The sequence below is a fragment of the Lactuca serriola genome, chromosome 2, assembly GCF_051521515.1.
Source record: "Lactuca serriola cultivar US96UC23 chromosome 2, Lser_US96UC23_V15, whole genome shotgun sequence".
Taxonomy (NCBI): domain Eukaryota; kingdom Viridiplantae; phylum Streptophyta; class Magnoliopsida; order Asterales; family Asteraceae; genus Lactuca; species Lactuca serriola.
The window spans coordinates 29514632-29541261 of record NC_136409.1 but is presented as its reverse complement, the minus strand read 5'-3'; the positions used below and the strand labels follow the sequence as shown (position 1 = coordinate 29541261).

General features: G+C 38.4%; 1 protein-coding gene across 1 annotated transcript; it reads right to left on the bottom strand.

The window, feature by feature from the left end:
• Nucleotides 1–454: 454 nt before the first annotated feature.
• On the bottom strand, nucleotides 455–5869 carry LOC145089126 (putative F-box/kelch-repeat protein At1g12870). The gene is made up of 6 exons (XM_079027610.1): nucleotides 5569–5869; nucleotides 5042–5347; nucleotides 4385–4446; nucleotides 4129–4342; nucleotides 3883–4029; nucleotides 455–900 (listed from the first exon to the last, which is right to left on the bottom strand). Exons 1-6 carry the CDS (start codon nucleotides 5867–5869, stop codon nucleotides 455–457), a joined length of 1476 nt encoding a protein of 491 aa, XP_078883736.1.
• Nucleotides 5870–26630: the final 20761 nt, after the last annotated feature.

The following is a 26630-nucleotide window of genomic DNA, read 5'->3' as shown; positions in this document are numbered from 1 at the left end:
ATGGAGAATTTGCCATTCATAATAATCATGTAGCCTTTAATTTCCCCTGTGAAGTTGTTTCCAAACTTTACTCTGCCACCATCTTTTATCACCCCGACTCTCTATGTTCTTCTAGAGAATTCTTCAACCCCGATCTATATTTTAAAATACGGGCTCGTCGTTGTCATCACATTCTGAAAAATCACATTGTTGTAATTTTTGGAGTCATTCCGGATATTTAGAGGCAAAGTGACCCGCTTTGTCACACTGAAAAGAAATCACCTCAGATAGGTCTTTTTCTCTATTTTTCCGTTTTTTGTCACAACAACAATTATAATTTTTGCAAATAGTGGAATTGGGTTGAGTTAAATCAAAATTGGATTTGTGGTGATTGGGCTTACCCCTTTGTGATACGCGATTAGATGATTTAGGCCCACTTGACCCGTCAAACCCATTAAACCCTCTTGATCCATGATTACCAGTCGACAACCCTTTTTCCCTTTGTCGATCTTTCCTTCGCTCCACCAGATAAGCTATCGCCACCACCTGAACCATTGTTTGCAGTGCTCGATGACCACAAAACCTTCGGTTCTTCTCCTGCATTATCAGACTCATTTACTGTCTCCTCGTAAGCTTTCGACCGCCCAACCACATCCTCGAAGCCCACTGTCTTTAGATCAAGGACCTGGTCAAGGGAGGGCACGATGTGGATGTATTTTCTTAGCAACGACTTGAGGAATTTCTTCACCATCTTTGATTCTTCAATCGTCTCACCAAGTGTTGCCAATTGTGACAAAATTCCAGACAATTTTCCGGCAAAATTGTCGATTAATTCCGTCTCGATCATCTTCAGCCTGTAGAAATCGAAATTTAGGGTTTGAAGTCGGGCTTCTTTCACCTGATCGGTGTCGGCGTGCCTTGCTTTGATCGAATTCAGATGGTTTTAGCTAATTCAACATCTCTCAGTTGCATAATCAGCGATTTTGGTATCACTTGGTAGATCAATCGAATTGTAACACCCCGATTCTCAGGTATTGATTTAAATGAAAGTTTATTTGGTTTTAAGATATACTCGACGAGTTAGTTTCCCAACTCGTCGAGTAGCAGCGGGGTGAGATCGTGTGTTTAGTGGCCTACTCGCCGAGTCCATGAAGAACTCGACGAGTAGGAGCTGGCAGAAGAAACCCTAGATCCCAGGGTTTTGCACCATATTTAAGGAATCATAAGCCTCCTTTGGCCTCTTTAGAGTCGTTGAGAGCTCAGAAAAACCCTAATTCGTGTGGTGCTTCATCCTTGTGTGTCTTAAGCTTTAGAAAGGAGGCTTTTGGAAAGGAAGAACTTGGAGGGCAAGAGACTAGGAGCAAGGAAGATGTGGGAATCAGAAATCTACCTCAGTTAGCATCATTTGGAGGTATCAAGTCGTCACATTTACTTCATTTTCCTTCTAGACCTCACTTGGTTGAGATTTAGGGTTTTTATGGTTTGATTGAGATGATAGTGTGGGATATGAGCTAGATCTGAAGTTGTAACTTTAGATCTGGACCCTTCTTGGGTTCTAGAGTCATAAAGCTCTAAGCTTGGTCATGTATGAAGCCTCCTTGAGTATGAAACCCCCCATTGTGAGCTTGGATTTGACATTAAGAACCTTTTTATCCATGCATGCACGTAAAGTTTGCAACTTTATGTGAGATGCATGCCTTAAAAGCTTGGATCTGTAATTTGGAGCCACTACATGGCTTAAAAGAGTCTGTATGGCATAAGGATTGAAGGAACTCGGTGAGTCGCAAGGTCGACTCGGCGATTCATATGAAGATAGGCATGGACCCGACGAGTTGGATGAACAACTTGACGAGTCCGATGAAGATTGCCATAGAACCCGACGAGTTGTATGAACCACTTGGCGAGTCGGTTGAGGTTTCCCAATTTATGTATGCGTGTGTAACCGTCGAGTTGCAAGAAGGAAACTCAACGAGTGGCCTTAGAGTTCAACCGTAAACCAAAGGAACTCGACGAGTCACTCTGTGACTTGGCGAGTGGGAAATTACTTCAAGGAACTCGGCGAGTAGCTGAGGATACTCGGCGAGTTAGGGTCAACATGGACTGTTGACCTTGACTGATGACTTTGATTTTGACCAGGGTTTGATTAGTTGGATTTTGGGGTACCTTGAAAGGTTGGGAACTTATGGGTATAATTATATTATGGTAATAGGTGGTGGAGTTTTTGTCAGTGATCCGAGTTGGAGTTCATCTACTGAGTTGACATCTGCAAGGTGAGTTATCCTCACTATATCAATAGGGTCTACTGCACCAAGGTCGGCCCTCAAGTTGTTACTGTTATGATGTGCTACATGTGGTTATGATCTGTTAGATCGGAATCAGGATAGACAATATATTATGCTCTTATGATCGTAGGGATTGGTATGTTAGTGACCTGCTAGGTCGGTACTCTAGTTACGAGAGATTTCTATGATTGATGATCAGTGAGATAAATATGTTTGATGTTTGTATATGCCAGTATATAATAGTTATGCTCACATGGTTATTTGCTTGTTGGTTGGGTTGAGGCGGTCCTGCTTTATGCTGAAGGCCAACATACCCTATGAGCGGTCCGGGAAGACTGTAGGCCCACGTGGTGGTCCAGTCATGCCGAAGGCTCGGGATAGGATTAGATAGACTAAAGGCCCTGCAGGGCGGTCCAGTCAGGCTAATGGCCCAATATGCATGTTATTGATTGTCTGTTACTGATATGGTATTATCAGCATGGTATTGGTATTTTGGGGGTAACTCACTAAGCTTTCGGGCTTACAATTTTCAGTTTATTGTTTCAGGTACTTCAGGAGATCATGGCAAGGCGAAGACATGACCGTACCGCTCCTCATCCTTTTGACCTAGCTATTGGGACACTCTGATGAATAATGATTTGAAAACATTTTGTAAACAAATACTATTTGGTTTTATTTATGATTGAAAAAGTTTAAATTTGGCGTAAAATTTTTGGGTGTAACACGAATTGCCAGGTAATTTTTTTCTTTGTTTTCTTTTGTTCCTGGATCAATTATGGTCTAGACCTTGTGAATTATCAATACCACTTTCATCCTTAGTGACCAGACCATGTAATTTGTTGAGTTCAGCATGGGATATGCTACGGTGGTTGACCCAATCTCCTTCGCTCTCATTGGAGGAGGCTCTGCATCCTCTTCAACATTTGACATGTTGATCTCGATTGTCAACATGTAACAAAATCAATCTCATAGCCTTCGGTTCCTTGGCTCTGATACCAATTAAAGTTTAGAAAACAAGAATGAAAAGCAAAAATAACCGGATTTCACTCTTTGATTAATTGGAAAATCACTCAAAACCAATATTTTTACAATCTATTCTTATAATCATAACTCGATTATGGACATGTATATACAGCCTAACAAACTAACTTGTATTAGACTAGGAAACTTATGACCAACTTACAATAAACTAAATAAACTAAAGTTTCCATAAATTAGATTGCTTGGACCCCAAGACTTAGGATTCTAACATGAACAACCAATTGAGATCTCTGTCAAGGGAATTTTTCGATCTCTACTCAAGCACTTGAGAACCAAACAACAATTGAATTCCTACCACTAAAAGGAAAGATTGGGCAAAACGTGCTACAAAGTTTATATATTAAAAACATGTTGCTTACTATAATGAATTCAAAATATGTCTTCCTTTCACATGGATTATTCTATTGTTATAATGAAAGTGGTTTAGTTCCCCTGCTTACAAAAATATTGGTCCCTAAATTATAAGATCTCATATCATTTTGTTTTACCTTCCAAAGCACGATAATTCATCTCTTGTAAGCTACACATCTTGCAATCTCTGGTCGCCAGGGTTAGTTGTGAATGTTAGAATAAACACTACAATCTGCCTGATCAAGCAGAAGTAGGGTTTCCATGTAATAGCCAACGAAGAATGAACCATAATTTCCACTAATCCCAATATTATTGATGTATCCCAAGTTGGGTTCATAGATAACAAGTGCAGCTGCTTCTTTGTAATAATCTTTCACTTCCATCATAGGTTAACCACTTTTCGTAAATCCCAGTGCCCTTATTGACGCATATGGTGCATTAATGGTAAATAGCTTTTTAAATAAATTCTGAACACCATGATCCTTCACCCATACATTACAAACTTGATTCATCATGTTTGTAGCGTATTCAAGAACAGCTAGAGATTCCCATACCTTAGAGATTGACAAATTCACGTAAGACTGGTTTACTAAATTCTCAGGTAGATCTACCACTCTAAATTCTTCAGTAGTCATATCAAATGACATTATCATATTTTTTGTGGAAAAACCACCATCATCAGCAACCATCTTGTCAAAAGCAAACCAAAAAATAAACCTGTCTATAACTACCTGAGACCATGTAAGGCCCCGTTTGATAGTTGCTGATTGAGAAATTGCTGACTGAGAAATGTCTGTCTGAGTAAGAAATTATACTGTTTGATTTTATATCTGACTGAACGTGCTGACCGATGCAAAATGACTATTTTACCCTGATGTGCTATTTGTTTTTATGCGATATAATAATAATAATAATAATAATAATAATAATAATAATAATAATAATAATAATAATACTAATAATAATAATAATAATAAGGATAATAATAATAATAATAATAATAATAATAATAATACTAGTAATAATAATAATACTAATAATACTACTAATAATAATAGTACTAATAATAATAACCAACGTTACACATTATATAAAGTATTTCAGCAAATATAACCAAAAAATCTTCTAGCATAGTGGAGAAGATATGACTTTGTAAACCTAAGGTGATAGGTTCGATTCCTACTGCCTTCTTTTGATTTGCTGTGCACCAAGTTTTTAAGGGTAGTGCTGGAAAACCTTTATTCCTTTCTGAGTCAGCCATCCTTCCATCTCTTTCTCACTCAGACCTTGCTGACCGAGTCATCCACCGAAATTTTGCTAATAAAACACTTTTAGCTGACCGAGTTAGCCAAAATGGCTGACTTGACTCGGTTAGATGTATATCAAACAGGGCCTAAGTTTAATCGATTTATTAGGCAGATTACTAGAAAGAATTCTCCAACTACCTTGACTCAATGAGAAAACTTCAACCACCCAAGGGACGCTAACCCTACTTCTCATTTCCCAGTTTACATTAACCTGTGTAATCTTCACAATCATAGGGTCACTTCTGATAGGACAAACCCCGAATCCAAGAATGGTTTCAAGATCCCAACGTAACACACCTGGCACAGCTACACCAACAGACTTTCTAATCGAAGGATTCCAAAGAACCATGGTGGGCTTAGAGGGGGGGGGGGGGGCAAAGTGGGCAGCTGTACATGGCCCAATTTTTTTCATTATATATTTTTATTTAAAAATATAAAGTTATAATAAAGATAAGGGCCCTTTTTTGCTAGTTCGTCCTGGACCTTTAACAATATTTCATTTTTCAGGACCGGCCGTGCAAAGAACAGCATCTCTCTTACAGAATTGTGACGAGAATGACGTGGAACTCGATAATAGCCATGCAAGCATAACAATCCTTGAGAGCTACCAACCACACGTGAGTCGTTAAGTACTTTAGCGAGCACAGGAAGAGTCACAACGAACCTTTTTTTGGTGAAAGTTTCATCATCAACAAATGAAACATACTTTTCCTCGGTGTCTACTGGATATTCATACCATACGATTAAACGCTGAGGATGATTGTGGTAGATATTGTAAGCAGCAAGAAACTCACGGCTGTCGATTAAAGACTTCCATTGTTTGGAGACGGATCTGAATTGAACCAGTGACTTCACAGGAAGTCTTTTGATGATTTCTGCTTGAATTTCGTAAGGTATGTTGTCTGACATTTTGATTTTGGGACATGGTTAGGGAGTTGAGTTGCTAGGGTTTATATGAATGGAGAGACAAGCAGTAATTGATGATTTAAAGATATCAGTTTTTGAATAATGGAGCGCGGCAACGTTTTCCAGGTGGCGGGAGTGATGATTATATGAATTGTCTGGAATTGAGATTTCTTTCCATCCGAAACCGTTTACTTGGAAAGTGGGCGTTATTTTTGTAAAATGTTTAAATGAATGGTGCATGTGATTGTTTTTCGCATCATATTTATATCAATGTTTTGAAAACCGGACCGGACATTGAACCGCTCGTCTTACCGGTTCGATGGTTCAACTGGTTTGACCGGTCGAACCGGTCCTAAAAACCGGATGAACCGGACGATATATATATATATATATATATATATATATATATATATATATATATATATATATATATATATATATATATCATGATTTTTGAACATTTAAAATGAAACGGCACATTCCGATTTCAACTTCAAATAATTTATAAGCTTACTCCTTAAAATCATTTATAAACTTACTCCTTAAACTCTTGTAAAAAAGGTAATGCCAAAAGAAAAAAAAAATATTTTATTGAATGTAGAAAAGAATCCTCAAAGTCACTGTTCAAGTCTATCCCACATCGCCCAAAAAACTAAAATGGAGGCTTTGGAAAGGTGTATAAAACGAATGGAGTGAGTGGGTTTTTAAAGACCAAGGAACGGATCTCCCATATTACAGAGAGGGTCCCTTTAACTTCTTTTTAGTATAAAATTTATAATATTTTATTGGGTTTCTGCTTTTGTCCGGTTTGATCAGTCCGGTTTTTGGTTGAACCGCTGGTTCGTTATCGGTTTGTTTACAAATGGTTTTTAGACTTAAGTGAACCGGTAGACTTACCGGTTCCCGGTTAAACCGGTTGAACCAGCCGGTCCGGTCCGGTTTTCAAAACAATGATTTATATGGTAACGATCGTGAAGTGGTTTCTATGTTAATATATTAACATATTCATGTGATTGTTTTTCTCATCATATTTATATGATAATGATCGTGAAGTGCATGTGATTGTTTTTCGAATCATATTTATATTCATCATTAACTCTTTATGTAGATTGTGTAATGTTCTAAAAATAGATTATTTATGTATAATATATTAAAATAAGAAATTAAATTGATTCTTACTTTTTATGCCTACAAATATTCCTACCCAATAAAATTATGACAAGTTTTATCTTTCCATATTTTTTAAACTAAACCATTAAGACTATATTAGGAATATATCAAATACAATTAAATTGAATGGTGATTTGTCATAATTTTAGTGGATAAGAATAATTGTAGGAATAAAAGGTAGGATGCAATTTAATTTCTTATTAAAAATCATATGTTTCAAAATAACAGTAGTATTATAAATACTAGTTGTGAGGCCCATGTAATTTATATATATATATATATATATATATATATATATATATATATATATATATATATATATATATATATATATATATCTTATAAAACAAATTCTACTATTTCTAAAAATAGATTGAATAAAATAAAAATACTTTTTTAAGACGTCCAAATCATTAAGCTAATTGTACGACTAATCACTAATAAAATAATATTAAAATTTAAACAAACTCCTATAAATCTTCTCTTCCAAGGTTTTGACCAGATCTTTTTTCATCCAAATAAATACTCAACACCCTATAATTTGGTCATTTCATGAATTTTCTTTATTTTTAATATGACATGTTTCCTAAAACAAACTAATGATTGAATTGAAAATAATCATTCTCCATCGAAAAGAAATTAATTGTCGAAACAAACTATTTGTCGTCCGCCGCTTTGCGCGGGTAAACGGCTAGTATATATATATATATATATATATATATATATATATATATATATATATATATATATATATATATATATATATATATATATATATAAAGGTCAAAATATTTGAGAACTTTAAAATTATAAGAAAATAATAAAATAATGAGTTATTATAATAGAAATGTTTTTTATTTTTAAATTTAAACAAATAATTAAAATAAATAAAAGAAATTAATAAGCTTTAATTTTAAGAATTTTGAAATTAAAAAGTATATTCATTAATGAAATTGATATCCATTTAATACTACATTGCAATTATTATATTAAACTGTTATGTGGAATTTAATAAAATAAAAAAACTAATAAAATGACATGTGAAAAGTAAATTAATTCAAAATAACTACAAAATGATATTTGGCAAATTGAATGAGAGTGTGACAATTGGAAATAAAATTCATTTATTAGAGAGGATAAAATTATTTAAAAATATTACGTGTGTATTATGTTTGGTATATGTTCACAAGTTAACTTAGGCTATTTAAGGATGAGCAAAAACCGAACCGAAAACTGAAAAACCAACATAACTGAAACCGAAAAACCGAAACCAAAGCAATAATCGACGGTTTAGGTTTAAATTTTACAAAAACCGAAAAATAACGGTTTGGTTCGGTTTTGACGTATAAAACCGCCCATAAAAACGCCCATAAAAACCGAACCGACCCACATATAAATTATTTATATTATGATTTAAACTTTTAGTTTTAGACTTTAGACTTTATCTCTTTAATACTTTATGTTTAATTTCAACAAACTGTTAATGATGTTAAACTTTGATCTTTTGAACATTTTTATGCTTTTATAATACTAGAATTCGTACTCTTTATTTTATTATATTTAAAGTAGATACAATAGTATTTATCGCAACGTATTTTCACTAGGTTTGAACCCAAAAACTAGAAAAAAACATGAGCTCATAAACCCACGGTTTAAAACCGAAAACCCATAAACCCAACCCGGAAAACCGAAAAACCGACCCATGCAAAAACCGAACCTATATGCGTTTAAAATTCGAAAAACCAACTTTCTATGGTTTGGTTTGATTTTAGCCAAAAACCGAACCAAACCGACCCATGCCCATCCCTAAGGCTATTTATGATTGTATTATTTATTTATTAACAAAACAATATCATTGGTATGTATCACTTTGTTATTACTGTTTCCCAACATTTAGCGATGGATAAATTCTGTAGCAAAGTTTCAGGCTTATAGCTAGGGATTTACAAAAGATCTGAGATATTTTAGATATTTACTTTATTTATTCAAATTATTTCATATTAGCCGGGATTTATCGAGGGATCGACTACGAATCTTGCAACTGTTTATCGATGCACCCCAATCCCTTGGTAATCGGTCGAAAATGAAGGCATTTCAATGAGGGTTCATTGACAGACAGAGAAATTGTCGATTTTTTCCATGTGGTATGCGTTTAGCGAGTGATCGCCAACGAAAATTATATTTGGGGTATGCATGTTTTTGTTTTACGATCACCGATCTCTGGCGAAATTAGTACAAACCAATTCCAGTTTCACGAAATTGCTATAAGTTTCCTTCCCTCCCAAATCTGGTTTATCACTCTAGAGTAAGTTCCTACGCCCTGTTTACCTAAGATCACCATCTCCGTTCAAACAAATGACCAAACAACTCACCATTGTTGCTTTTTATTCCAGCAACCTCCATAAAATCTAAAAGTAGTTTTCATTAACTTCCGATTCAGGTAAATCTCTTGATTTTCTTTTCTTTAGTCATATATTAGGTTGGGTTTAGTTTAGTTACACAATATATTACGTTAGGGTTTAATTTCCCCTTCTTTCTGTTTTAATCATCATCCCTCTTATACCTCAACATTACATACACGAATCACCTTGAAACGATTGCATCATGTAACTAAAACCTCTATTTATGACTCATGAATCTCATTTTCTAACTTGACATTTTCCTTCATCTCTTGAATGTTTGTCTCCAATTCAACAGGTTCTGTAGTTAAATGTTGCTTTAACTATGTTTGTCTTCATTTCAACAGGTTATGTAGTAAAATGTAGCTTTGACTGGTGTTTCTGAGCTTCCCTCCAGTTATTTCTCAAGTGTCTAGTCCAATTTTTTTCTCCTCGCCGTCAAGCTTTAAAGGTACTTCTTCATTAGATAGAGACACATAATAATACCTCATATGATAAGCACGAGGATAGAGATTCAATCAAGCAATCCTCCCATTCATTGTTTGTCACGCATACATCTCCAAAAACATAGATTTCATCATATCATATCCCACAAAAGTTTTTAGGTTCTTCCCACAGACTTATCATTCATTCATTCATCTAATTTGGCTTTCAATCTCATAAAATGCCAACAATTGGCCATGGCATTTCCTTATTGCCATATAGTCGTCTTCTCAATAAATGATGATTAGAAGCACTCTTTCTCTAAATATTACTACCTCTGTCCCAAATTAATTGTCCACATTTGACTTTTAAAGTGTTTATTCTTCAACTTTGACCATAAATATTTTTCTTTTTGATTGATAATACTTGATGCAAAATATATGAATGGATTGTATTTTAATTTGTTTTCATTGTTATATGTTTCATTAAGTAATATATAACACAAATACAAATATTTTAGGTCAAAGTTATAAAAAAAGACTTTAAAAGTCAAAAGTGGACAATTACTTTGGGACAGAGGGAGTAATATGTTTTCATTGGTTTGATGTATGCTCCTTAGTTGCATATTCCATAATAAACTAAATAGGAATACAAGTTTCCATGAGCTCTACATTAGTATATCCAACTTTGATTTTTGTACCCTTTTGAACTAAAATTCAACGGCTCTTCTGAATCATTCTATATTGTTATGGTTACTTCATTGAAATAATATTTTTAGGTATAATGTGTGTTTATATTTGTCCATTTCTAGATTTTTATGCATATGATTTTAGATATGTATTATTTATTGGGGAGTTTCTTATTACGAATTTATGTGGGTTTATGCTCTTTGTTTTGGTGATTAACTTAGGGTTTGATGAGAAACAATCCATTGACAAATGGTAAGCAAAATGATCTTGAGCTTGGAGATGCAGTGTTGGTAATTTATTGTTTCTTTCCACTTCCAATTTACATCCCAATTATTTGACATAATGCCTAAGTGAAAATCATGTTAAGGTTTTTCTAACTTCGTCTATGAATATCCAAACAGGCTACAAATGTAAGTTTTTTCAAAGTTCTCTCTCTGGTAAGTGTATGTTATTTCATCAGTTTGTGACTTTCAAATGTTGAATTATATTTTGTGTGTGAAGATATTAATTTGTTTATTAATCACTTAACAAGCAAAACTAGAGGCATGAATATTGGTTATTGGTATTATCGCTTTGTTGATTGCATCCACATCAAGTATCCTAATTTTATGTCTACATCTTTTCATCTCCCTCAAAATAATTTTGTTTTTATTACATTTCAGCCAATATTTTGTGGGACACTAATCGATATTGTTTGAGGAGATCTCCAAACACGTGAACAAAATAGTAAAGTAGTAAGCTTAGTTAATAGAACCATACTAGGTATCATTCTTATTGTTAACTCAACTTTGACTCATTTGTTCTAGCCTTCCTGTACGATAATTCCCACTCGTAACACAGTGACATAGATCTTTGTCTATTCCATTGAGGTAATCCTCCATGCGATTTGCCCATTGTTCGTAGTACTCTGGAAAAAAGCATTGGAATCTTAGTTGAAGATCCAAGTAGATGATAAAAACTAGACATTGTGTTCATGTTAAATTCGCCATTGTTGTAGACTAAACTGATGAAAATCTTTAGACAAAGAAGACCTATCGGATAAATCTTTCTGAAATTGTTCAGAAAACACTCAAACAATCAAACGATTTGCAGAAAGGTAACAAATCACTCAAATAAAACTAGTTTTCTTAATCAAAAGTGCAAAAATCTTTTGAATCAGAAAGAACAACTCATAACTTTTGAAAAAAAATGAGAAAACTTGAATTGAATGATTGTATTGTCACAATTGGAAAAATTCTAGATCATCCAATGTCCAAACTACAACCATGTACCCGTAAATTCACAAATAGTCTAGGCCAACCATTGTAACTCGTTTTGAGGTAATAAAGATAAAAAATAATTAAGATGAAAATAAGTGTCAAAAATAAATGTTAGATAAAGTTGATTTGTATAAATAAAGTGGTAGTGGATGTGACAAGGATTTCGGAAATATAAAAAACACCGAAATCCGAGTTATAACGAAGAAGTTATGACCTATCGAAGTTTCGCGATAGAACCGACACAACGTTGTGTGACGTAAAAAGTGAGTTTACAATCGAATGTTTCTTAGCCTTAGCAACCTAAACGAAAGTTGTAACATACTTTAAACCGAGAGTGTGCATAAAAAGTACGTCCAAATCTGACTTCGTATGAAGAAGTTATGAATTTTTAACGGACTTTTCGTGTCCTGGTCTATTAAATATATAACATTAAAACTAAATTCAAAATTAGCCAACTGAGTCTAAACGAAAGTCGTAGAGTACGGTCTCACCTACGCGTGGATATAAAGAACATCGAAAACGGAGCTTGTATGTGAAAGTCGTGAATTTTTGAAGTTCAAGGTCGAAATTCTGAAGTTGGTATGAAGGGGTACGCCCCGCGTAGAGCGTTACGCCCAGCGTTCGCGTTGCATGGCCTCGGATTGACCACGTAGACTCAACCGGATCTAGACACATATTCGCTCCTCCTTCGCATAAGAAGACACGTCTGAAGCGAGCCACGTACCCCCTACCGAGAGTCCGACGGGTGTCTTATACGCCCCACGTACTGTGAGACTACGCCCTGCGTACTACGAGGCTTCGACCACCTATAAAAGGGTGCGAGATCTCCCGGTTTGTTTTGCTATTCTACACCTTTCACCCTAAACACCCTCTTAAACCACTCTACCCCCCCCCCCCCCCCCCCCGCCCATTCTTAGGGAACCTCCCTAACACTAGAAGAAAGCCCGGAGCACCCGGAAGTCCCCGAGAAAAGAGTTTTTCGGTTTGAAAGTCGGCCTGCGTAAGCCTGATTTTCAACAGAAAACTCACGATTTCGTCAAGGAAAATCATTTCTTGAACTGAAGTGCTGTCCGAATCACCACCTTATCAAGTGAGTTCATACCCTTACATTTTTACAAGTATTTTCTATGTTTTTAGGGGGGGGGAGGAGGAATACAAGTAATATACAAGAAAATTTACGTTAAAACACAAACATCCAAATATGTTTATCTTTCTATTTTTATGCAAATATTTTACTATCAAATTCATATATTGATACGGGCAAAGTTTTGGTAAAACATAACGATACGATAAACAAATACAAGAGATTTCGTTTTATTCAACTATATATATATATATATATATATATATATATATATATATATATATATATATATATATAGTTATTAAGTATAACTTGAGTCCTATGATAAACTATATAAATATAGTTTACGGAACATGTTAAGATGCAACAATTTTCATACAACACGAAAACAAACCTATAAACTATCATAGGTATAGTTTATGGAACAATATATATATATATATATATATATATATATATATATATATACATACTATTTTACCAAGTTCTGGTCACAACACGAAAAAAAACTTATAAACTATAATATGTATAGTTTATGGAACAAATATACTATTTTAAAAAGTTCAGGTCACAACATGGAAATAAACTTATAAACTATAATAGGTATAGTTTATGGAACAAAGATACCGATTTACAAAGTTCAGGTTACAACACGGAAACAAACTTATAAACTATAATAGCTATAGTTTATGGAATAAATGAACTATTTTTACAAAGTTACATGCTATAAACTAAAAGGATTTTCAGTTGTTACTCGTAAAAATGTTGATGCAATTTGTGAGACGTCTTCGTGTACTTATCTAAGTACTGGTAAAAGTCTTGCCTTGTAACCATAATCTCTTGTAGGGAGTGTAACGATCGTCTTCCGAGGTATAAATTTATTTAAATTCTCAAGCTTTATTTTGGGCTACAATAGAATTGTATTTTATGGATTGGGCCTCTTTGCTTTGGGCCGAGGCATAGGCTGCCATAAGCCGTACGCAGGGCGTAATCCATTGTATGCGGGGCATAGCGCCTAATTGAAATGTGGGGATGAGAAGCGTACGCGCAACGTACCATATAGTATGTCTAGCATACGCGGTCGGAGGAAAAAACCCTAATTTTAGGGGTTTAAGGCTATATAAACCCCATTATAGCCTCCTTCCCTGTTTCCCCATCAGCCTCCTTACTCTCAAGAAAACCCTAATTCGTTCTTATCCTCTCTTTGTGTGTGAAGAAGCTTTTGTGAGTGTTTCAAGGAAAGGAAGTAGTGAATAAGGAAGGGAAGAAGTTGGAGAAGAACCTTGAGCTCAGAGATCTGGACTTAGCACCCTCTTAGTCATCAAAGGAAGGTATAAAGTTCTGAAATTTCTTCCTCTTTCCTTCTAGATCTAGGTTATGGAAGTTTGGACCTTTCTAGGTCAAAAGGTTGAGTCTTGATCTTGTAAGTCGGTTTTGGAGCTTGGGTTGCCATCCTTAAGGCTCAGAAACATCTTCCTAGCAATAAAGTTTCAATCTTTGTGGCTTATATGGAACCATGCATGAGATCTAGTTAGCTACATGGAAGTAGAATGTTATTTATGGAAGTTTGAGCCTTTATGAGACTTGTAAGCCATCAAGTAAGCAACTATATGTTTAAGACATGGAACAAGCTTAGGATCTGGATTTTTAGCTTCTGGATCGGAATATTAAGCACTTAATGAGATTTTGGCTTTACATGGCTATACGCTGGGCGTACAAGGAGGTACGCACCGCGTACAAGCCAACAGCCAGTACGCTCAGCGCACCTTGGTGTACGCCCTGCATACGCTGCCAGTTTGGGCTTCGAGTGTTTTGGGCCTCGGTATGGGCTAAGTTTCAGGCTTTGGGTCCTTGGGCCTTAATAGCCCATCATAATTCAGTTGCTAAGGAACAGGGATTTAGTATTGGGCTTGAGTAAGGCCCAATAAAGGGTTTTGGGCCCAATATAGCAAATTGGGCCTTTAATGGGCCAATAACAAGCTTGGAAAGCCTATTTTGTTATTGGATCTCCAGAAGTTAGATTTTGGGCCAAGTTCATTGTGGGCTTAAGTAGGGCCCAAATGAGGAGATAGGCCCAATTTAGAAAATTGGGCCATTAGTGGGCCTATAGTGGGGCCATGGATGGATTTAGAAGGAATTGAGGGTTTTGGGCCATGTTATGACTCATGCCATAGCAGGGGTAAAATGGTCATTTTACCTCTAGGAGAATCCCTATTCTGATTTAGTATTTTATTTCCCATGATAGCTGGGAAGCAGCCAGAACAGCAGTCAGGGATTTCTCATTCAGGAGTTCAGCAATCAGCATCACGAGGTGAGTTCCCTTTCAGTAGAAACGGGTCTACGGCCACAATGTTAGCTCGTTTAGTTAGAAGTAGTTCCGGACCTCGGTCCGATGCAGTAGTTAGATTACTTGATGTCTTTGTGATTCAAGCATGTTTTGTGTTATGTGTTCCGGACCCTGGCCCGATGCAGTATGCAGTATCAGTGTTTATGCTATTTGCTATGTTATGATATGCTATGTTCAGCCAGTTAGTTCCGGACTTCGGTCTGATGCAGGGGCAAGGCCCTAGATAGTTCCGGACTTCGGCCCGATGCAGTTAGTTCCGGACTTCGGTCCGATGCAGTTTCTGAACTCCGGTCTGATGCAGTGGGCAAGGCCCAGTAGTTGTTATATATTTGTATGGTATGTGGTAGTTTGGGGGAGCTCACTAAGCTTCGTGCTTACGGTTTTCAGTTTTGGTTTCAGGTACTTCCGCAAATAAAGTGAAGAGCTCGGGATGATGACATCGCACACACCACAGCTTCAGCTTTTATTCCTGGGAGTTTATTCAGTTTTTCCTTATATGTGATTTGATATAGTTTTTATCATGATACTTCTTTATGGCTTCAGATATTGACGTATGGTTTTTATGAGATAACATTCAGTATATGATTTTTTTTAATATTGTTAAAACGAAAAAAAATTTGGGTTGTATTTTTGGGTGTTTCAAGTTGGTATCTGAGCCTTGGTTTGAGGGATTCGGATACACTTTCGGGTGTGTCTGAACTCAAACTAAGGAAACGGTAAAAGATTTTCAAAGGAAAAACATTTTCGAAAAGGATTTCTGAAAAAGAACTTAGAAAGAAATTATCAGTTTCAGTTTCAGTTCCAGATCAGTTCAGTTTTAGTTTCAGTAGAACAGCATGCTAGTATAGGACTAAGGATCTAGGAGGATGCCTTATGTGCGTGCCTTATGTGTTTCAGCTTGATGAGAATTGCATGCTAGTAGTGAGTAGACAGTAGTAGGATAGTATGTGTAGGTTATGCCTGATAGTTTGAGCTTAGCATTGTATGCTAGTACAGTTTCTTGTTATGAGAATAGTTTGCATGAGTATGTTTCCTTTATCCGAATGCTACTTGCTTTGTGCTTTGTGGGACTTTGAGTGATGGGAGTTAGCCATTAGGTGAATACATCACCTCACATGTGGTCAGGGTTGAATAATCTCAGAGTGCCGGATTTGACCCTATTGCGCAACTCTCGTTTAAGTCTAACCGTTGTAAGGATGAGTCTTTTACTCGAAGCATTATCCGAGCCTCATTGCATGTGATGGTATTCAGGTGGTGGCTAATTGGCATTACAAGGAGGCCTTCAACAGCTGAGGACTGGTTTGGGTGGAGTCAAAGGTTTCCCTAGGGCAAGGCTAGGATGTGAGTAGCAGAAGTCAGTAGCAGTAGAGTGACTTGGTGGAGTCAAGGCAGTTCTTGAGGAAAGTACGGATAGATGTGGAAGGTAGTATGGGCCCGTACTACTGAAAGCAGAGGATCCGTACTCGAATCGAGGAAGGCTGAGATGAGACCGGGAAGCTTGTAGTAGCAACGATCCCTTGAGATATTTCAGTGTACTGACGTTTGCCATGATATGTTTTCAGAATGGTGGTTTTGCGACCTAGGCCAGCAGCCAACAGTTCAGGTGCCAGAGAGGGATCAGGATCAGGCTTGGGAGCCAAGCATCTAGATGAGCAGACCAGGGAGTTTCTCTCTTTAGAGATTACTCGTATCATACTTGAGCAGACTCTTGTGATTTTCGGTTCGATCAAGGAGGGTATCCTAGAGCTGATGGATGAGAGGTTGGGCACTTTCCGTGCTGAGGTGGCGGCCATGATGGGGTCACGCACGCTTACATTCAAGGAGTTCCGGGCATGTGGAGCTCCAAATTATCATGGGGTACGGGACCCCATAGCGAGTACTAGAGGGTTGGCGGATATGGCCAACGCCTTCCGCACGAGCAGGTGTCCCGAGGGGGACAAGGTCAGATTGGCGTCCTGTCTTCTGAAGGATAGGGCACGAGATTGGTGGGAGGAGGTCGGACATGTCATTGGAGATGATGCAGCTTTGGATGCTATGACCTGGGCTGACTTTACTGCCAGGTTCAGAGCTGAGTTCGCACCGGTTATTGAGGTACATCAGTTAGCTAGGGAGATTCAGGACCTCACCCAAACTACAGAGATAGTGGCGGAGATTACTGCCAAGTTTAGGGAGAGGGCACTTCTCATTCCTCAGTTTGCAACTGATGAGGAAATGAAGAAGGCTCGTTATCATGAGATGCTGCGGAGTGATATCCATCAGTTTATGAGCCAGTCCAGCTGTAAAATGCTGGATGACATGATTGCTAGGGCTCGGGAGAGAGAGATTGACCTTGAGATGGAGATGAAGAGGAAGCCGGAGGCGGCTTCGGGAACAGGGAGTTCAGGCAAAAAGCCCAAGGTTTCAGATCACAGATCCAGGAGTCAGCAGAGCCACGGTCGGTGTGGCAAGTGTGGGAGATTGCACGACGGGGCATGCAAGGCAGGGAGTTCCGGCTGCTACAAGTGCGGTCGGACTGGGCATATGAGCAGAGATTGTACAACCACTACTACCGTCGTTGCGGCCTCAGATCTGATTTGCTTCCAGTGCAATCAGAGGGGACATAAAAAGTCCCAGTGTCCGAGTTTAGTTGCTGCAGGGAAGGTGTCAGCACCTTCTCCTGCTACTTTGAGGATTACAGATGGTCGTCAGGGCCGAGTTGAGACGCTGGTGGCGAAGAGTAGGGCTTTTCAGCTGACAGCACAGGAGGCGCGAGCGACTCCTGACGTGCTGACTGGTATGTATTTTTCCCTTATCTTTGCATTTATTTTTGATTGTTTCTTATGGTTATATGTTTTGTATAGGGTCGTTCTCAGTGAACGACATTTCAGCCACAATATTGTTTGATTCGGAGGCTACCCGATCATTCGTCTCTCTTGCGCTTAGCAAGAGGTTTAATAGAGCTCCACGGGAGTTATATTGTCCACTTGAGGTTGAGATAGCAGTTGGCAGGATCGTTAGGGTGGCGAGAGTACACAGAGGATGTTCTCTACAGTTATTCGATGAGCAGTTTCTGGTGGACTTGGTCCCTATTCCCCTGTGAAGGAATAAGGTCATAGTAGGCATGGATTGGCTGAGCCCCAATGGGGCAGTGATAGATTGTGAGCTACAGTTAGTGAGGGTTCACACTCCCAGTGGGGGAGAGTTAGTGATTCAGGGCAAGAGGCCACAGCGCGGACCAGTTTTGTGTTCAGCAGCGAGAGCGAGGCGCTATTTCCAGTAGGGTTGTGCCAGTTATATTGCCTATGTTTTAGACGCCCGGGAGAAGGGAAAGACGACAATTGATGATGTTCCGGTAGTGCGAGACTACCCGGATGTATTTCCAGAGGATTTTCCTGGAATACCTCCCGAGAGACAGGTCGAGTTCAGGATTGACCTGATCCCTGGTGCGGCTCCGATAGCTAAGGACCATATCGGTTGGATCCCCCAGAGATGCAGGAGTTGTCTACGTAGCTGAATGAGCTGCTAAACAAGGGTTTTATCAGGCCGAGCAGTTCGCCCTGGGGAGCACCGATTTTGTTTGTGAAGAAGAAGTACGGGTCACACCATATGTGTATAGATTATCGGGAGTTGAATAAGGTAATGGTGAAGAACCGTTACCCACTCCTGAGGATAGATGATTTGTTCGATCAGTTGCAGGGAGCGTCTTGGTTTTCCAAGATCGATTTACGCTCTGTGTATCATCAGATGCGAGTCAGAGATGAGGATGTGCAGAAGATTGCTTTTAGGACCCGGTATGATCATTATGAGTTCGTGGTGATGCCGTTTGGGGTCACCAACGCTCTAGCCGCGTTCATGGATCTCATGAACCACCTATGTAGGCCGTTGTTGGATCAGTCAGTGATAGTATTCATTGATGACATCTTGGTTTATTCCAAGACTCAGGAGCAGCACGAGGAACACCTGAGAGAGGTGCTAGAGATTTTGAGGAGGGAGAGACTTTTCGCAAAGTTCTCCAAGTGCGAGTTCTGGTTGCGTGAGGTGCAGTTCCTTGGATACCTTGTCAACCAGAAGGGTATTTTGGTAGATCCGGCCAAGATAGAGGTCGTGATGCAGTGGGAGGTCCCAAGATCTCCATCTGAGATTTGGAGCTTCCTAGGTTTAGTAGGGTACTATAGCAGATTCATCCAAGATTTCTCCAAGATAGCAGTACCGCTCACCCAATTGACTAATAAGTCGGTGGTGTTTCGCTGGGGGTCTGAGCAGTAGGCAACATTTGGGACCCTCAGGCAGAGATTGTGCGAGGCACCGATCCTTACCCTGCCAGAGGGAGTAGAGGATTTTGTAGTCTACTGTGAAGCTTCGATCACAGGTATGGGAGCAGTGTTGATGCAGCGAGGCCGTGTGATAGCTTACGCTTCGAGACAGTTGAAGCCTCACGAGGATAACTATCCTACGCATGATTTAGAGTTGGGGGTAGTGGTGTTTTCCCTCAAGATTTGGAGACATTACCTCTATGGGGTCCGTTGTACCATTTACATGGATCACAAGAGCTTGAGGTACCTCATGGATCAGCCGAATCTGAACATGAGGCAGAGGCGATGGTTAGATGTGTTAAAGGATTATGATTGTGAGATCCTTTATCACCCACGGAAGGCCAACGTAGTGGCCAACGCCCTGAGCCACAAGGGGGAAGCAGCCCCGATCAGGGACATATATTTGAGGATGACAGTAATTACTCCATGATTGGAGCAAATCAGAGAGGCTGAGGTTGAGGGCCTCAAGGAGGAGAGGCAAAAGTGTGAGAGGATTATGGGTCGAGTAGCTTCCTTCGACTATGACAGTCGAGGATTGTTGACCCTTCATGGGAGAGTTTGGGTACTGTACTGGGGCAGAGTACGACAAGTGTTGATGGACGAGGATCATATGTCTCGATTTTCCATCCACCTAGGGGCAATGAAGACGTATAGAGATCTTCGACCCGACTATTAGTGTCCTTGCATGAAGCGGGATGTCGCCTGGTATGTGGAGAGGTGTCTGACCTGCAGGAAGGTTAAGGCGGAGCACCAGAGGCCTCACGGCAAGATGCAGACGTTAGACATTCTAGTGTGGAAATGGGAGGATATCACTATGGATTTTATCACTAAGCTCCCCAGGACCGCACGTGGAGTGGATTCGATTTGGGTTATAGTGGATCGGTTGACGAAGAGTACTCATTTTATACCGATCCAGGAGAGCATATCGGCTGAGAAGCTAGCCGATATTTATGTGCGAGAGGTTATGGCACGTCATGGGGTGCCTGTTTCAGTGGTGTCAGACCGAGATATTCGTTTTACTTCCAGATTCTAGAAGCGGTTTCATGACGAGATGGGTACTCGTCTCCATTTCAGCACCACTTTCCACCATCAGACGGACGGGCCGAGCGAGAGGACGATTCAGACTCTTGAGGACATGCTCTGGGCATGTGTCCTAGATTTCGGTGGCAGTTGGGATACGTATCTTCCGTTAGTGGAATTTTCATATAACAACAGTTATCATGCGAGTATTGACTGCCCTCCCTTCGAGATGCTCTATGGGAGGAAGTGCAGGACCTTGATTTGTTGGGGCGAGGTCCGTCAGCGTGTCATTGGGAGCACCAAAGTGGTGCTCAAGACGACAGAGTTGATCCAACAGGTTCGTAGTAGACTGCAGACTGCGTAGAGTTGGCAGAAGAGTTACGCCGACAGGAGGCGATCAGACTTGGAGTTTCAGGTAGGCGACATGGTCCTCCTGAAGGTATCACCCTGGAAAGGTGTCATCAGGTTTCGGAAGAGGGGAAAGTTGGGCCCCAGGTTCATCGGTCCTTTTAGGGTTTTGGCCCAGGTGGGTCGGGTCACTTATCGGTTGGATCTTCCAGCAGAGCTCAGTTAGATCCACAACACCTTCCATGTTTCTTAGTTACGGAAGTGTGTAGTGGACGAGTCAGTGGTTGTACCCTTAAAGGACATTCAGGTTGACAGCAGCCTGAATTATATTGAGAGACCGGTCGCGATTTTTGACCGGAAGACAATGACCTTGAGGAACATGGTAGTTCAGCTAGTGAAGGTGCAGTGGCAGCACCGGAAGGGTTCAGAGTGGACGTGGGAATCAAAGGAGGAGATGCAGGAGCATTATCCGGAATTGTTTTCAGATTCAGTAGCAGCGGACTTCGAGGAAGAAGTCTGATTCAAGTGGGGGAGATTTGTAACGATCATCTTCCGAGGTATAAATTTATTTAAATTCTCATGTTTTATTTTGGGCTATAATAGAATTGTATTTTATAGATTGGGCCTCTTTGCTTTGGGCCGAGGCATAGGTTGCCAATAAGCCGTACGCGGGGCGTAGCGCCTAAATGAAACATGGGGATGAGAAGCGTACGCGCAACGTACCATATGGTACGCCCAACATACGCGGTCGGAGGAAAAACCCTAATTTTAGGGGTTTAAGGCTATATAAACCCCATTATAGCCTCCTTCCCTGTTTCCCCATCAGCCTCCTTACTCTCAAGAAAACCCTAATTCGTTCTCATCCTCTCTTTGTGTGTGAAGAAGCTTTTGTGAGTGTTTCAAGGAAAGGAATTAGTGAAGAAGGAAGGGAAGAAGTTGGAGAAGAAGCTTGAGCTCAAAGATTTGGACTTAGCACCCTCTTGGTCATCAAAGGAAGGTATAAAGTTCTGAACATTCTTCCTCTTTCCTTCTAGATCTAGGTTATGTAAGTTTGGACCTTTTTAGGTCCAATGGTTGAGTCTTGATCTTGTAAGTCGGTTTTGGAGCTTGGGTTGCCATCCTTAAGGCTCAGAAACATCTTCCTAGAAATAAAGTTTCAATCTTTGTGGCTTATATGGAACCATGCATGAGATCTAGTTAGCTACATGGAAGTACAATGTTATTTATGGAAGTTTGAGCCTTTATGAGACTTGTAAGCCATCAAGTAAGCAACTTTATGGCTTAAGACATGGAACAAGTTTAGGATCTGGATTTTTAGCTTCTGGATCGGATTATTAAGAACTTAATGAGATTTTGGCTTAACAGGGTTATACGCTGGGCGTACAAAGAGGTACGCACCGCGTACAAGCCAATAGCCAGTATGCTAAGCGTACCTTGGTGTACGCCCCGCCTACGCTGCCAGTTTGGGCTTCGAGTCTTTTGGGCCTCGGTGTGGGCTGAGTTTCAGGCTTAGGGTCCTTGGGCCTTAATAGCCCATCAGAATTTAGTTGCTAAGGACCAAGGATTTAGTATTGGGCTTGAGTAAGGATCAATAAAGGGTTTTGGGCCCAATGTAGCAAATTGGGCCATTAATGGGCCAATAGTTTGCTTGGAAAGCCTATCTTGTTATTGGACCTCCAAAAGTTAGATTTTGGGCCAAGTTCATTATGGGCTTAAGTAGGGCCCAAATGAGGAGATAGGCCTAATTTAGAAAATTGGGCCATTAGTGGGCCTATAGTGGGGCCATGGATGGACTTAGAAGGAATTGAGGGTTTTGGGCCATGTTGTGAGCCATGCCATAGCAGGGGTAAAATGGTCATTTTACCCATAGGAGAATTCCTATTCTGATTTAGTATTTTATTTCCCATGATAGCTGGGAAGCAGCCAGAACAGCAGTCAGGGATTTCTCATTTAGGAGTTCAGCAGTCAGTATCACGAGGCGAGTTCCCTTTCAGTAGGAACGGGTCTACGGCCACAATGCCGGATCGTTTAGTTAGCAGTAGTTTCGGACCTCGGTCCAATGAAGTAGTTAGATTGCTTGATGTCTTTGTGATTCAAGCATGTTTTGTGTTATGTGTTCCGGACCCTGGTCCGATGCAGTATGCAGTATCAGTGTTTATGCTACTTGCTATGTTATGATATGCTATGTTCAGTCAGTTAGTTCCGGACTTCGGTCCGATGAAGTTTCCGGACCTCGGTCCGATGCAGGGGTAAGGCCCCAGATAGTTCCGGACTTCGGTCCGATGTAGAGGGCAAGACCCTGGTTAGTTCCGGACTTCAGTTCGATGCATTTTCGGGACTCCGGTCCGATGTAGTGGGCAAGCCCCAGTAGTTGTTATATGTTTGTATGGTATGTGGTAGTTTGGGGGAGCTGACTAAGTTTCGTGCTTACGATTTTCAGTTTTGGTTTCAGGTACTTCCGCAAATAAAGTGAAGAGCTCGGGATAATGGCATCGCACACACCACAACTTTAGTTTTTCTTCCTGGGAGTTTATTCAGTTTTTCCTTAGATGTGATTTGATATAGTTTTATATGGTTTTTATCATGATACTTATTTATGGCTTGAGATATTGGCGTATGGTTTTTATGAGATAACATTCGGTATATGATGTTTTTTAATATTGTTAAAACGAAAAAAAAATTGGGTCGTATTTTGGAGTATTTCAGGGAGAGCGAGATATTTGTGTATAAATCTATTTTGGACTGACAATCCCACACCTCGAATGTTAGCGAGAGTCAGGCCGGCAGGCTTGGGGTGACAAATATCATTAACATTTCGATGCCTGAAGAACAACGCGATTAGGACAACCGGGTTAGTATAGTTACAAGAACTCACAAGGAGAAAACGACATATTTACGTTTAATATATTTTCAAATAATTTTATTTGAATATTAACTTTACATTCGGATTTTAGGGCAAATATACTTTCAAGGGTTTTATTTAAATAATAAAACAATATTACATTATTTGCAAGTATAAAATTTCTAGACTTACACACAGTTACACGAAAAGAAATACTTTATATTATTTACTAATATGTTACGAACAGGATTTATGGAAAAACACATATCGAGTATTCTTTTTGCTAAAGTCTATGATTACTTTATGTTTATGTTAGGGTTATATACAATGAAGATCCGAGAGGCAGTGGAATGTGTGAATTCTGTCTTTCTTCCTATTCCTTGTTTGGTTGTGGGTTTAGGGCAGAATCACCTAATCGACTATTCGTTCGATTTTAATTATATATAATTTGGATACACTAAGAAATCATAGGAGGTAATAGTACGGTTCAGACCAATTACTTGAATCACAACCTCCAATCACAGACTATAAACAAACGAAACTTATACTTTTTGGTATAAAAGTACTAAGACTATGACTTATTTACTAAGAAAATACTGGATTTTCTGGAAGAACACATTAACGTTTTCAATAACAAAGAACACACTTTTCCAACAAAATACTTATGAACTCACCAACTTAAATGTTGACACACATTTTCAAAACACTTGTTTTCTCAGGAAAGTTAGTAGACGTGTACTCTCTCGGGCATTTCGAAGACGAAGTATAGAAGTATGTCGTCTTATCTTTTGTTGTAGTATTAATGTTAAACAATTGATGTTTTGAATACAATGTAAATACTATGTTATCAATACAATGATTTTTGTTGCTTTGATTACTATTTTTCAATTGTTGTGATACTGTACATGACGTCATCCACCCGCAAACGTTTCCAAAATTCCGGTTTGGGGGTGGCACAGTATCGTGCTCTGATACCAAATGAAGTTTGTTTGAATTAGGTATTATGAATGAAATCAAGAACTGAAGGCGTTAAGATCAAAGATGTACATAGAACCTGTTTGGCACTTTGATTATGTCTGAAAGAGTACAGTAACACTAAAGAGTACAAGCACTCAAACTCTTAAAAAGTACTCTCGACTCCTATACTTTCCCTATTTATAGGGAGATACAGACACGTACAAAAAAACATAAGAGTTGAACATTAAAGCTTCGACCTCTAAAATGCGTTGTGTAATACGTACATTCGAAATACATGACCTCGACATTCGACACTACCCAAGCCTAAATGTACTTCGAAACCTCACTACATAATTCAAACCATACAACATCACATTCATCATGCGTGGACATCGAGGATTTGAAAAATAAAATGGAAGGTCGAAAAAGGTGCATGCCACATACACCAACTTTTTCGATATCTGTAAACCTATATATCATTCAAACCCATTGACAACCCAAATTTGATCATTTACCTAGATTCAAAGCACGATTCTTGTTTCAGAGTGATTTCATATGGTCCAATCCCATAACACATTGCGTTCATCATGGATGGAAGTAGAAAAAATTTGCAAAATAAAATGGAAGCTCGAAAAAGGTGCAGGCTACATACCCCAACTTGTCGATATCTATAAACCCATATATCATTCAAACCCATTGACAACACAAATTTGATAATTTACCCAGATTCAAAGCCATGACCTAAACATAAACTGTCATTTGAAACAATCATTATGAAAATTAGTTACTTGATGAAACCCATAAAAATGACACTTAATTTTGAATCGTTATCCAACCGAAATTTCCAGTTTCGATACATCTTCATCTTACCGAAAACCAACAAAACTCGCAACTCCTTCAATTTTAAATCCACCTTTACAACACCAAGAACAACTACACTATTTTCGGATCAAACATGGTAGAGTGAAGAATAGGATGACGAAGAAAAACCCTAAAATTCGTCGTCACTAAATAGATTAAACCAACAACTGAAATCAGTGATGATAATAAAATATTTGAGATAAATCGATTATTAAGAATAAATATATATGTAGATCGACAATGAGAATGGATGAATAGGAAATATGATGATATGTGAATGTTATGTTGAAGAACAAATGAACAAATTTCAAGAAATAATTTATCTTTCCAAGAAGGTTGCCATGTAATTAGTAAATGTCATGTTATTGTTAACTTGTGTTAAGATTTTACATGTGGCTATCTGTACCGGTGGTTAGAGGTGAAAGGGACTAGGTCATGACTCACTTTATACCCCCATAAAGCAACCAAAATATTTTAGGGATTAAAAAGATTAAACCTAAAAACTTCGTAGGTCGTTTGTGTCATTTTCTCTATTTATTATTTTAGGCACACAGTCTATAAAAAGCTAGAGGCATTATAGCAAAAAGTCAAATATATCTAACCTAATTAATGAAAATCATTTTTGCCAAATGTCATGTTCTTATTGAATTTGACACGTGTCATTTTCTAAAATTTTTTTAAATTATTATTTTCTACTTGTCATTTTCTTGTATTTTCTGTTTTCTTAAACATAAAATCCACATTTTACTAACGATTTATATATGTAAGGTGAATCATTCTATTAAATTCCAGAATAAATGCTCAACAACCATTTTCTTTCTTTCCTATTTCAAATCTCCTAGCTAGAATATATTGAATTAGTTATTTTATTCATTATATCATTTTTATTTATATAAAAGTATTAGTTTAAAGAATATGTAATGCTTAGAATATTATATTAAACTTTTAATTTTAATAAACCGATGTAGTACACATGTCTTACGTCTACTATAATCAACATAACAAGTTAGCAACAACGCTAAGAGCAAAAATATGTATATATGAAAGATTTTGTATCAGAAAATTACAGCAAA

Coding starts and splice junctions, on each gene's coding strand:
- LOC145089126 (XM_079027610.1), bottom strand. CDS start 5,869: ATGTCAGACAACATACCTTACGAAATTCAAGCAGAAATCATCAAAAGA. Junction 4,343..4,384: donor GGGGCCTTACATGGTCTCAG/GTAGTTATAGAC, acceptor GCTTTTGACAAG/ATGGTTGCTGATGATGGTGG. Junction 4,030..4,128: donor TGTATGGGTGAAGGATCATG/GTGTTCAGAATT, acceptor CTATGATGGAAG/TGAAAGATTATTACAAAGAA.